General features: G+C 48.6%; 1 protein-coding gene across 1 annotated transcript in view; it reads left to right on the forward strand.

Moving 5' to 3' along the window:
* The first annotated feature begins 2443 nt into the window (after positions 1–2443).
* The window catches only part of LOC144783239 (uncharacterized), a 62623-nt gene continuing 51941 nt past the window's right edge, over positions 2444–13125 (forward strand). The window contains exon 1 of the mRNA XM_078662321.1: positions 2444–2555. Coding sequence (XP_078518447.1) covers positions 2444–2555 — 112 coding nt within the window. The remainder of the gene's footprint in view (positions 2556–13125) is intronic.

Genomic DNA, 13125 nt, shown 5'->3' on the forward strand with positions numbered 1-13125 from the left:
TACCTTCTTGTTCCTGAGTGAAGGGGGGCTGGGGGGTTTGGTATGGGGGAAAGTCTTTCTGAATGAGATTGATTTTCTCTTCAAAGAAGTCTGCTATTCGATTGCAGAGATCTTGAGAGGGAGGTATTTCGGCCTGTAAGGCTTTAGGATGAGTGAAGGACTTCACTATTGCAAACAGGGTTTTTTGCTTTTGCTTGGCCTCATTAATGGCTATGGTGTAGAACTCTTTTTTGGCGCTTTTTATGATGGAGTGATAGCTTTTCCTTAGTTGGACATAGGAGTTTCTGTCCATACTATCATATGTTTTTCGCCATTTGCGTTCCCCTTTTTTGCAAAGCAGATGAGCCTTGCCTACTTCTGGCGTAAACCAGGGGGCGTTCCTTTTGCCTATGGTGTCCGTTTTTCTAATGCGCTTGGGTGGAGCACGTACTTTGATTTCCTGTAGTATCCAGTTGTGGAAGAGTTGGGAGTCTTGTTCCACGTTGCCACTCATGCTGGGGATATAGGTCTCAAAGGTTGGTTTGATTTTGAAAGAATCTTCTACCTTTTTCCAGTTGACATGGTTCTCTGGGGATGAACTAGGTTTGGATGTGTTTTTGGACTGCGGTGTTCTAATAAGAAACGGGATCAGGTTATGGTCTGTCCAGATTTGTGGGACAGGGGTATAGGTTTCTAGAAGGGGGAAGTTAGTACAGACTCCGTCTAGAGTGTGTCCCGCAAGGTGGGTAGGTTGTTTAACTTTTTGCTGGAGGTTGAAAATTTCCAAAGTTTGATGGAAGTTAAGTGTCTGCGCATCCCCTGTAGAGTCGAGGTGCAGGTTGAAGTCGCCTAACAGGGTGACATGAGAATATCTGGTTAGGAGCTGGCCAAGGGTGTCGCTAAGGAAGTCTAGGAATTTGGTAGCGGTACCTGGGGGGCGGTAGACAAGTCCTCCAGAAAAGGAGGTGGACTCATTGAGTTTAATAGTGAATCCCAAGGATTCCGCTCCTTTTAATGAGTCAATGATGAAGGTGTGACATTTGAAGGAGTTGCATAGCAGTAGGGCTACTCCTCCACCTCTCCCCTTCAATCTGTCTTGTCTGAATATGGAGTATCCTTGTGGAAGAGCAGTGGCTAAGTCAGGATTACTGTTATCCGTGAGCCAGGTCTCCGTAACGAGAAGACAGTCAAGGTTTAATTCCTGGATAAGGTCTTTAATGTCTTGGTTGTGGCAGGCCATGGATCGTGCATTAATCAACCCTCCGATAAAAGATGAATTGTCATCCCTAGAATTTATTTGAGGGGCCAGAGTCGTGCCAGGGGAGAAGGTCCATCTGCATAACTTGCAGCTGAAAGGCCCCTTGATGGTATTGATGGCAACTCTGCAGGCACAGTTAATACCGCTGCGTAGGTTCAATAGAGAGCTGGCTTGATAACTTATCATAGGAGGCTCAGGTCCAGAGTTTCCTGCGCCTGTCGCGGTCTTGGCGCGGACGGGCGCAGACGGGCTTGCCTTAGGCGCTCCCGCTGCGCTCGTCCGCTGCGCTTGCGCTGGAGGCACATTTAGGTAGGGTGATTGTGGGCGTGGCCTGACAGGGGGCGTGGCCTCGCGTCTGAGGCGATGGCGTTCGTGGCAAAAACATTGACACCAAACAGCGCTGATTCCGCTGAAGGTGACGAGCCTGCCTGGCCGTTTTGCTCAGAGAAGGCTTCTTGTGCAGGTAGTGAGTTTAAAAAACACAATAAACACAAATTTATACAATTTTTAAAATGGGTGTAAGTATCTCCTCCGGCTTTCCGCCTCAGAGGGAGTTGAATTCCAGTTACACGCGCTATTGGTCAGCGCTGTTTTAAAGGCGGGATTTGTGGGCGTGGCCTGACAGGGGGCGTGGCCTCGCGTCTGAGGCGATGGCGTTCGTGGCAAAAACAATGACACCAAACAGCGCTGATTCCGCTGAAGGTGACGAGCCTGCCTGGTGGTTTTGCTCAGAGAAGGCTTCTTGTGCAGGTAGTGAGTTTAAAAAACACAATAAACACAAATTTATACAATTTTTAAAATGGGTGTAAGTATCTCCTCCGGCTTTCCGCCTCAGAGGGAGTTGAATTCCAGTTACACGCGCTATTGGTCAGCGCTGTTTTAAAGGCGGGATTTGTGGGCGTGGCCTGACAGGGGGCGTGGCCTCGCGTCTGAGGCGATGGCGTTCGTGGCAAAAACAATGACACCAAACAGCGCTGATTCCGCTGAAGGTGACGAGCCTGCCTGGCGGTTTTGCTCAGAGAAGGCTTCTTGTGCAGGTAGTGAGTTTAAAAAACACAATAAACACAAATTTATACAATTTTTAAAATGGGTGTAAGTATCTCCTCCGGCTTTCCGCCTCAGAGGGAGTTGAATTCCAGTTACACGCGCTATTGGTCAGCGCTGTTTTTCTGCAGGTTACACTCGCAAATACAGTACACATACAGCATGGGTAGCAGCAGTGCAAGCTTCCCTAGCACAAGAGACCAGCTCATTCTGTATGAGAGGTTGGACCGGCCTATAGAGCATTCTGGCAGTTCCAGAAAGGCTACCTTGACAGGTCAGTGTGTTGCTGCTTTTTGGCTATTCGTGGGCTTGTTTTATGGTCTGGTGGGCTAGTGTTTGTTGTTGATTTACATATATATTTTTTCATTTTTATTTTCTAGCATTTCAATAGTGCAAACAGCCACTTCCTAAGAAGTGTCACGCTGCTAGAGGAAAAGAGCATCCTCACCACTCTCACTACCTAGCCAGACTGTTCTGCAAAAGTCAGTGAAACTAAATTGCTAATTGTCCATGTTAGATCCAAATGAAAATGATTTTTTCATGTTTTCTGAATAGCAGCAGATTTGGTAGTAACCGAAAGGCTAAGGTAAGAGCTTTCGAGAATTGTGCCAGTGGTTGGTGACCACCTGACGGCAAGCTAACCCTGCTCCTCAAACCTCCCACCACTTGACTTTCCTGAATTTGGGGTAGACAATAAAGCCTCCATTAGTGGATAGCAGTACTTTTGTAAGTACAGTTGCGGCCGGCTTGGCCACGGGTTGGGGGGGCAGGTGCGGGGATCACGCAGGGAAGAGAGGTCGCGGTGAGGTCATGCAGAGGGTGTCATAATTTTTTTTTTTAACTAAAAATGTACCTTGAGGCCGAGTCCTGCGTCTCTTTGGCTCCTGCTCTCCTGCCGCTGACAGAAACAGGAAGCAAATGCAAAAACAACAGTTGATGGACAGAATGCAAAACAATGCCATACATTCACCCAAGTACAGAGATCTGGGCCTAAATCCATAGTTTTTTTGCTCACCACACCACCCCAATTCAGACATGGCCATATGCAAATCAGCCTTGACCCTGTGCCTCGTGGGAACAGTCCAGCCCGAACTGCCAAGCCATGTCTTCCTTCGACCGGAGTCAAGCATCCTAGGAGCGGTTTCTGGATATCAGCCATATTCAGCCAGGATAGCTTGACTCCAGTGGTGTGGAGAGCACGGGACTCACGTCTGAGCATACCCGTCCCACTCGGGGTGACAAATGCAAAAACAACAGTGATGGACAGAATGCAGAACAATGTCATACATTCAGCCCAGTACAGAGATCTGGGCCTAAATCCATAGTTTTTTTGCGCACCACACCACCCCAATTCAGACATGGCCATATGCAAATCATCCTTGACCCTGTGCCTCATGAGAACAGTCCAGCCCGAACTGCCAAGCCATGTCTTCCTTGGACCGGAATCAAGCATCCTAGCACCGGTTTCTGGCTATCAGCCGTCTTCAGCCAGGATAGCCTGACTCCAGTGGTGTGGAGAGCATGGGACTCACGTCTGAGCATAACCGTCCCACTCGGGGTGACAAATACAAAAACAACAGTTGATGGACAGAATGCAGAACAGTGTCATACATTCACCCCAGTACAGAGATCTGGGCCTAAATCCATCATTTTTTTGCTCACCACACCACCCCAATTCACACATGGCCATATGCAAATCAGCCTTGTCCATCAACTGTTGTTTTGCATTTGTCACCCCGAGTGGGATGGGTATGCTCAGACGTGAGTCCCATGCTCTCCACACCACTGGAGTCAAGCTATCCTGGCTGAAGACGGCTGATAGCCAGAAACCGGTCCTAGGATGCTTGATTCCGGTCCAGGAAAGACATGGCTTGGCAGTTCGGGCTGGACTGTTCCCAGGAGGCACTGGGTCAAGGCTGATTTGCATATGGCCATGTCTGAGCTGGGGTGGTGTGGAGTGCATAAAAACAACAATGGATTTAGGCCCAGATCTCTGTACTGGGGTGAATGTATGACATTGTTCTGCATTCTGCCCATCAACTGTTGTTTTGCATTTGTCACCTCGAGTGGGATGGGTATGCTCAGACGTGAGTCCCATGCTCTCCATACCACTGGAGTCAAGCTATCCTGGCTGAAGATGGCTGATAGCCAGAAACAGGTCCTAGGATGCTTGATTCCGGTCCAGGAAAGACATGGCTTGGCAGTTCGGGCTGGACTGTTCCCATGACGCACAGGGTCAAGGCTGATTTGCATATGGCCATGTCTAAACTGGGGTGGTGTGGAGTGCCAAAAAAAGATGGATTTAGGCCCAGATCTCTGTACTGGGGTGAATGTATGACATTGTTCTGCATTCTGTCCATCAACTGTTGTTTTGCATTTGTCACCCCGAGTGGGATGGGTATGCTCAGACATGAGTCCCATGCTCTTGCTGTTTGTTGGCTGGAGGCGGGAGAGCCCTCTGCGTGTCAGTGTGCCCTCCGAGACTGCTTCTTCTTTGCTGGAGACCTCTCGGTACCCGCTGCGCGGGTCCCGCTTCGCCCCTGTGCCTGGGCGGCTGCTTCGCTTTTCTGTGGACCAACTCTCTGGACTGGAGGCGGACAACAGGGCTGCGAGCGCCAGGTGAGGTACAGGGACTCCATTGCCCAGGAGTCCCTGCGCTGTCATCACCTGCACCTGGTCGCTCTCCCTGTTTGTCCCGCCCCTGAGCGCCGAGTTAAAGGTGCTTGTGAACCAACGGTCAGTGGGAGACACTTGCTGTTTGTTGGCTGGAGGCGGGAGAGCCCTCTGCGTGTCAGTGTGCCCTCCGAGACTGCTTCCTCTTTGCTGGAGACCTCTCGGTACCCGCTGCGCGGGTCCCGCTCCGCCCCTGTGCCTGGGCGGCTGCTTCGCTTTTCTGTGGACCAACTCTCTGGACTGGAGGCGGACAACAGGGCTGCGAGCGCCAGGCGAGGTACAGGGACTCCATTGCCCAGGAGTTCCTGTGCTGTCATCACCTGCACCTGGTCGCTCTCCCTGTTTGTCCCGCCCCTGAGCACCTCCTCCCCATAATAGGAGTGGTAGGAGACGCTGCGCGGGAGCGAGCGGGAGCGTACCCGGGAGAAGCCCGGGACAAGGGCGGGACCGTCTAAGGCCGTCATAGGCCGGAGTAGGCCGGGCTGGGCCTACTCTCTTGATTTGGTTACTTGAACCCTGGTCCAATTTGCTGCCATATCTCCTTAGGGACTATTATTAAACATCTGTTGAAATGCCGTCCCCGGTAAGGGAGGGTACCCCCATGAAGCAGGGAGGAGCTAAAAATAGGACCTTAGAGAACTATTTTCCCCGGGCTGTGGGGGATGGGGACAAGGAGAGTACCTTAACTCGGCTAAGGGCAGAGCGGAGACGCTCTATAGATAACCTGAAAAACAGACCCCTTGGAGAATATCCCACCACGCCTAGTGAAGAGTCGACCTCAACAGATGATGTCCCATTCTTGTTGAGGGATGGTATGATCTCCCCATCTGTTCTACCCACGAGTTTAATTCCAGCCATCAGCCCAAGCCCTAGTAGGGTGACTATTGATCTAGTCTCTCAACCCCTCCTAGCTCCGAAAGCTAGGAAAGCTATATCTAAGCCAGCCACCGTACAAGGAGTACAAGTAGTACATGGCCCCCCCCCTAACAAACGTAGGAGAAAGTCGAAGGGAGCCCAGGGCAAACATAAATCTAAAATCCCTCATTCTGATTTTGGGAGGTCATCAAAACCCTTAATACCGACTGTGATGCAAGTGGATGAACTACACTCCAAACCTACGGTGCAGGAAAGCTTGATAAATGACCTAGGAAATAATATTGCTAATGTCCCCCTTTCGGTTGCCCCACTTGGTAACCTGGAATTCCTGCTTAGGTCATTATTATTACCAATTAGCGAGAGTATCAAAAAGGTCGAGATTAGACTTACCATCCTGGAGGCTACATTAAGTAGCATGAAAATCTCGGCTGGCCACCAAGGAAGATCACCGGAGCTCATTCCCACTCCACCGGCCCCGCATCAACCCCCAAATAGTGCACTGAGCTCAGCCCCCCTACAGGCCGCGAATGCTGCGGCCCCCCCACAACCCTCGAGGACCAATTATGCACCAACTAAGCCTTTTAATTCTAATAGGCCCATTCCTCCTGTAGACCCCGTCCCCCCGGTACAGCCCGTAGACAGCACTACACTGACTCCCTTAATGCAGCTTCCATCTAGACCACGTAGAGCTAATTTACCCCCGGAGTCAAATGATTTTACTGTAGTTATGGCGGGCGTCCCCCCACTTGAAGTAGGTGAACCTGAGGACTTTTGTTCCCTAAAAAGCAGGGTAATCAAGTGGCTTAATACAAACAGACCCCTCCCGGTACACCTAAATAACGAAATTATAATGGTCAGAAGGGTGCCATGGGTGGGGAGAACATATAAATCTATAACAGGGGATTGCATATTGGTGAGCTTCAGGGATGCTGGTACTGTCTCTCACATATGCCTAGGAAAGAATAGATCTAGGGATTCTACCATCCAAACCCTCCATGTGTCTTTCTTCTTTCCCCCCATCCCCGCTTCTGTACATCCTCTCCAAACCTATGACAACTGGGAGAGGGTTGGTCGGAGGGGGAGACATTACGAATCTAACCCCAGGCCACTGTTTGCCCGCCCAGAGCCATCCTTTCACTCTTTCAATCGGTTTAATTGTCTGAATGGCCTTGAGGGTGTGGATTGACAAACGGATAATGTCCCTTTGGGAGACGGAGAAAAAGGAGCTCTGGTAGAGGAGATTGAGGAGCATAGTCCCCTGGTACAGCAAATTCCATCGAGTTGTGTCGGGAAGTTTGCACTAGATGGACCCAGGGCTATGGATATTGAATGTATAGGAGGGGGACAAGGGCTGGACTCGCAAGAATTGGAGTGGGAGCTACGAACAAGGCCTCATGAGGGACCAGAACAGAGTGGTGAGGCACTGAGATTGATCTCTTGGAACACAGCAGGTTTGGCAGGCAAATTTAATAACAAAGAGTGGCTGGATTATATCAGAAAATTCCATGTAATCTGCGTGCAGGAGACATGGGCCCCGGTGAATAACTATCACTTACAGGGGTATAAGTGTTTCTTTGTACCCGCGCAAAAATCCAGATCAGGGAGAGCCATGGGTGGATTATCAATTTATATAGATCTAGACCTGCCGGGTAGCTGGTCTGCCCCAGATTGGAACTCCCATGGGATCCAGGCAGTCCGGTTCCTCGGGAAGGGGCTAAGATTTACTGTTTTCAACATCTATAACAACGAGATAGCGGGAAACCATACCACACTAGTAGCTGAACTGGATTATAGGCTGGGTCAGGAAATAATAGTCCAGAAAAAGGGGCAATCATATGCGTTGCTAGTCATGGGAGATTTTAACTGCCATCTTTGTCCGGCATTGGTCTAAACAAACACAGACTGGTCCCAATGTCCCATGGAGAAGGGGCCGCATTTTTCCCATACGCCGACAGGGTCAGCTTTTAGCACGCTCCGGCTCAAGTATGATCTTGAGCATACTATTAACATGATAGGCACACAGAAGGATGGTACACTCCCACCTACATTTAAGGGCAGGGGATGCACATCCGTCATAGATTATATCTTGGCCTCGAGATCCCTGCTAAATAAGATAATTAGTGTAGGGATAGAATGGAGCAGTTTTAGCGACCATAACCCACTCGTTCTGGAGCTAATGTATAGGGCGGGCTCTAGAACCAGAGATCACCGTATAATTACGGAGAGGGTAACAGATCAAGGCAGGAGATTAAAATGGTCCAAAATAGATGGGGAAAAGTTTTACAAAGCCCTGGTAGACATGGGCAAATCTGCCATCAATGACTGTCTAGACATAGAAGTCCATGGTTCAAGGTTACTGGAAGCATTCGGTCAGATTGCTAACCTGATCGATGGCCTACTTAAAACTAGTGCACCTACAAGGAACCACGATAACCCTCGGTGGTTTGATAAAGATTGCTCCAAAGCACTGAGGGAGTTGAAAAGCTGCCTTAAATCTAAACCAAGGGAGCCTCAAAAAATTAAGGTGTGTAGGGAAAAATATAAAAAAGAGACCAAGAGGAGGAAACTTGCCTTGCAGGCAGAAGCATGGGCAGAACTAAGAGAAGCAGGGGAAAGAAAGGATTTAGCGGGTTTCTGGAGAATTATCAATAAACCGACCTTCCAGGAAAACGATACCCCGGAGATAGGGTCGACCATCCTCCCAGAACAGTGGGTTACTCATTTTGGGGGTCTATATAACCATGAGCCTGGTACTCCTGCAAAGCTATCTGTAACCCCAACTCAGGCATCATCGGTTGTATTTGCCATTAAAGAGATTACTGCGGGGATAGAGGGTCTGACCACAAACAAAGCCCCGGGCCCTGACGGAATTCCTCCTGACTTGTTTTTGAGCAGCATAGAACTCTGGGCACCTTTAATGACCAGGGTTATAAATACTGCAATCACTTGTGGTCTCCCACCGTCCTGGTCCAAAGCGATCATTGTGCCAATTTTCAAGAAGGGCAATAGGGACGATCCCAAGTGCTATCGCCCTATCTCCCTGATTGACGTATCGGCTAAACTACTGGGCAGGGTGATCCTCAACAGACTGGCCGAGTGGACCGATGAAAATAACATCTTCTCGGACACCCAATACGGATTCAGGACAGGGAGGTCCACTAGTGATCAATGCCTGAACCTGTATATGCTGACTGCCAAATATACCCTGGCCAGTGATGAATCGATTTACATGGGATTCATGGATTTGGCAGCGGCATTTGATCACGTTAACAGGGAGAAATTGTGGGACATGATGTCAAGTATGGGGATTGAGAGCGGTTTAATTAATATTCTAAGGGAACTGCATAGTGACACCACGGCTAAGGTTCGATTTAACAGGGAGGGGGGATTAACCGACTCTTTTCCCTGTATGAGTGGAGTCAGACAAGGCTGCATTCTCGCCCCTTTTTTGTTCTCCCTTTACATTAACAATTTGGAGCAGTTTTTGTTAGGTCTAAAGGCAGATTCTCCAAGGGTGGGGCCGCGTCATATTCCTGTTCTGCTTTATGCAGATGACGCGGTCCTGATTGCACGTACACCCAGGAGCTTACAAATCCTGATTGATGGATTTGTTAAGTTCATGGGTGCTTTGGATCTCTCTGTTAACCTGGGTAAATCGTATGTGCTCCTGGCTGGTAAAAAAACTTCCTCTAAATTTACCTATACAATAGGCAGCCACACAGTAGAAGAGGTTAAAACGTTTTCTTATCTCGGTGTAACCTTTGATGGCGCCTTACAGTTTAATTCCCTGGTGGAGGAGCGCTGTAGTAAAATGATTGCCTCTAACGGGCCAATAGCTAGCTACGGCAGGAGGCTAGGCAGATGGAGCCCGGAACAGGTGATGAATTTGTACAGCTCCGTATCATGCTCCAAAGTAATCTACGGGGCAGAAGTATGGGGCTTTGCGAACACTACAAGAATCCAACGGGAAGAAAACAAATATCTGAAATCCATCCTGAGGGTACCCTCAAGTACTGCTGGAATTGTAGCACATAGGGAATTAGGGAGGCCATACCTAGATGACTTGGTAAAACTTAGGCCAATTGTGGCCTGGTTAAAAATCTGGGCTAATCCTGATGCGTCTCTTAGCAGAGAGATCCTATTGGACTGTTTAGAGAGGGATAAATGTATGCGCATTCCCTGGCTCAACTATGTAAAGAACACCCTAGAGGAATTAGGCTTTGGAAATCTCTTCACTAACCCCACAACAATTGTAGCCCAGCATAAGATGCAAGTAAGGAAAACCTTTCTAGAGCGGAAAAGCCAACGCAGAGCTGAGGCTGAAGGGTTTAAGCAGTCAGTAAGGGCCCACACCTTGGTGAAGAGCGTGGAGGGTATGGAGCCTTATCTGTACCTTATGCATAATGCACAGGACAGATTCCTGATGTGCCGTTTCAGACTGAATTTACTCCCATTCATGTTGGCATCACCAGCAGGATTTACAGCATCAATTGAGCAGAAGGGACCCTGCGGCTGCGACAACAGGTCTCCGCAGGATTCCCTTCACTTTGTTTTACTCTGTCCTTTTTTTACAATACCCAGGCGCAGATTTCTTGTACATGTTTTAAAAAAAGCTAAACAGGAACATGCCAGGGAGGCATTAGTCTTTTTACAAAAAGCATCGGACCCCTTAACTTTGTGCTGTATAATGAATTTTATTAAGGTAGCGGTCCGTTTAAGGCTAACCAGGGGAGACTGAGGAAAATTGAATTTTGCCTTGTTATATGTGCCTACGTGTTCCCCATCCTATGTTATATGTGCATGATCGATATGCATATATCCCCCTATGATCGATTTAAGACGCAATTATAGTTGTGTCCAACTCTAGTATGCCAGTATCCAGTTCTCGTGAAAGCAACGAGTATTAGGCCTATGTTGCCAACGTTGTACATTATGCACGTTATATTCCCCGCATTGTCCCCGTTTCTAGGCCTCAAAAGGGGCCCGGACACCAGATTCAAGCTCCAGTCTCCTGAACCCACTCCGAGGAGCGATGCAGCCCCCACCTGCATCCCTGACCCTTCACTTACTTCCTGCCAAGCAGCGCGGTGCCCGGCCTGGCTCTGCCTGCCTGTCTGCCAGGAATATGTTATGCTTCCAGTTATCAGTCCAGCCTCTCGTCTTCACATTCCTAAGCTACTGAACCGCATAAACAGTTCAGCTATAGTCTAGTCTTTCTGTCTCCATGTAAGAGAAATACTGTATTAATATTCATAGAATATTCCTAGCACACGCAATACATGTAGAATATATGCATGCACCAGCCTTAGTGTCAAGTAGCCTTTGCCCTGATAACTTTTAGATTCTATCAACATGTACTCCAAACACCAGATACCAGATATGCTATAGGTACATGTCGTCCTGACACCGCAGACTTTAGTCTCCTCTTCTAGTGCAGAAGTCATAGCCCCAGTTCTCCCTGGTAACACGTCATTGCCCGTTTGCGCGCACCACTAGGTTAAAGGTCCCAGCTGCTCTCAGGTAGCCCCCTCCATGTTTCCGCCCATTCATGACACTTCTATGACGTTTCACATCACATGTCTCAGTGCACGCCCTGTACACGCCTTCTGTTTCTGCCCATGTGTTCTTATCTTACGCTTGTCACTAGTTACGCCTACTGTATGTAATGTATTTGAAATGTCTTACTATATATACACTGCACTGTTAATGAAATGGTGCAGCTGCCTTCCTTCCTTCCTATTTTATTTCAGGCTGTCCCGTTCCAGTCCCTTCCCTTTTGCCTGAATAAAGCCTGTTCAACTCGGATACATCGGATCCTGCCTCTTATTTATTGAGCTATCTGTTATTGTTAATATATTCAAAAATAGTACCGGTAATTAATTATTTATTTACCACATAAATGGCGCCCGAATAGGGACGAGCCCCTTCCTCACGCGCTGGCGATGTACGCAGGTCCCCTGACCCTCTGCAGCCGTGACGGAACTCTACTGCGCACCGGCAGATATTTCTGCTTCAAGTCTCCCTCAGGCCCACGGAGGAGACGGAGACTGCGGTCCGGCATCCAGACGAAGCGGTGTGGAATGCGTTTCGTCCCGACCAGAGCCCAAGCCGAGAGAGCAAGGTCCGAAGTATCCGGAGGCCCACCTGTTTCCGAAGTTTCCGAAGTATGTAGTAGTCCGACGTCGTAGCAGTCCAGTCCAGTCCGAGGCCTTCCAGTTTCTGCTTCCCGGTGAGTACCGTTGCGGGGGAAGTATCTAGACAGGATCATTAGTTTGTTCCTGGTCCGTTGGGTTTGGGTACACAGATCCAGTCCGAAGTATTCACCTAGGTGGATACGGTCCGACGTGTCTCTTTATGGGACCGGTATGTTCTGTACTGTTTTAGCAGTGCATCCAGTAATTCTAGTAAGTTTCGTTCTCGAGAAATTCATGTGTTCTGTTTTCAGTGTATCAGGTAGTATTCTGTTCGAACTGTTATCAATGTATTTTTATGTCGTGGTATGAGTGTTCTGTTTGCCATATTATTACTGTGATTATTGTGTATTGTGTTCCAAGTGTATTACCGAAATGCCTCTGTTCTCGAAATTACGTCAGTTAAAGACCAGAAAAGGGTTACTCGAAGAAGCAGTTCCTGTCCCTCCTAGGGACAGTCCAGGACATTTTATGTATCACAAGCATGGCCTAGATGCCATAATATATCTAGACTTATGGGCGGACTATACTAAGGAACTAGAAGAGAAATATAGATGGCCCGTATCAGGTACATGGGATGCCGAGTGCATCATGCGAGTAGAAGAAGCATTATGGAAAAAGAAAGCCAGACAGTCCCAGAAAGATGCCATCGAGTTATGGCGCAAAGAATCTCATAAAAGAACCGAAAAAGAATTCAGAAAAACAGAATTAAGTAGGGAATCCGCAGAAAGAGCCCAAGAAAGGGAATTAATAGAAGAAGGTGAACGAGTTAGAGCAGAACAGTCAGACCGACAGAGAAATGCCCTTATTAAAGGTATGTATCCTCTTCTTGCCGAGGGCTTGCCAAAGGCAACCCCGGAAGCACCCTGTAATTTACCGCCGCCAATGGTCCCGATTAAGCTACGTCATAAACCGACCGCAGCTGACATATTTCTTTCGTCCTATTTGGACGACACAGTCCCAGCCTATGCAAATCCTGTTCCGCCTGCTCCCGTTAATAATGTAATTCCTGTCCCGCCAACTACTGTTCCCGGGGGTCAAGTTCATATTCCAGCACCCCCGGACCAGCCCACAGTAAATGTACCCGTTATGCCAGTCACTCTA

This window comes from Lissotriton helveticus, chromosome 9 (assembly GCF_964261635.1).
Source record: "Lissotriton helveticus chromosome 9, aLisHel1.1, whole genome shotgun sequence".
Lineage (NCBI taxonomy): Eukaryota > Metazoa > Chordata > Amphibia > Caudata > Salamandridae > Lissotriton > Lissotriton helveticus.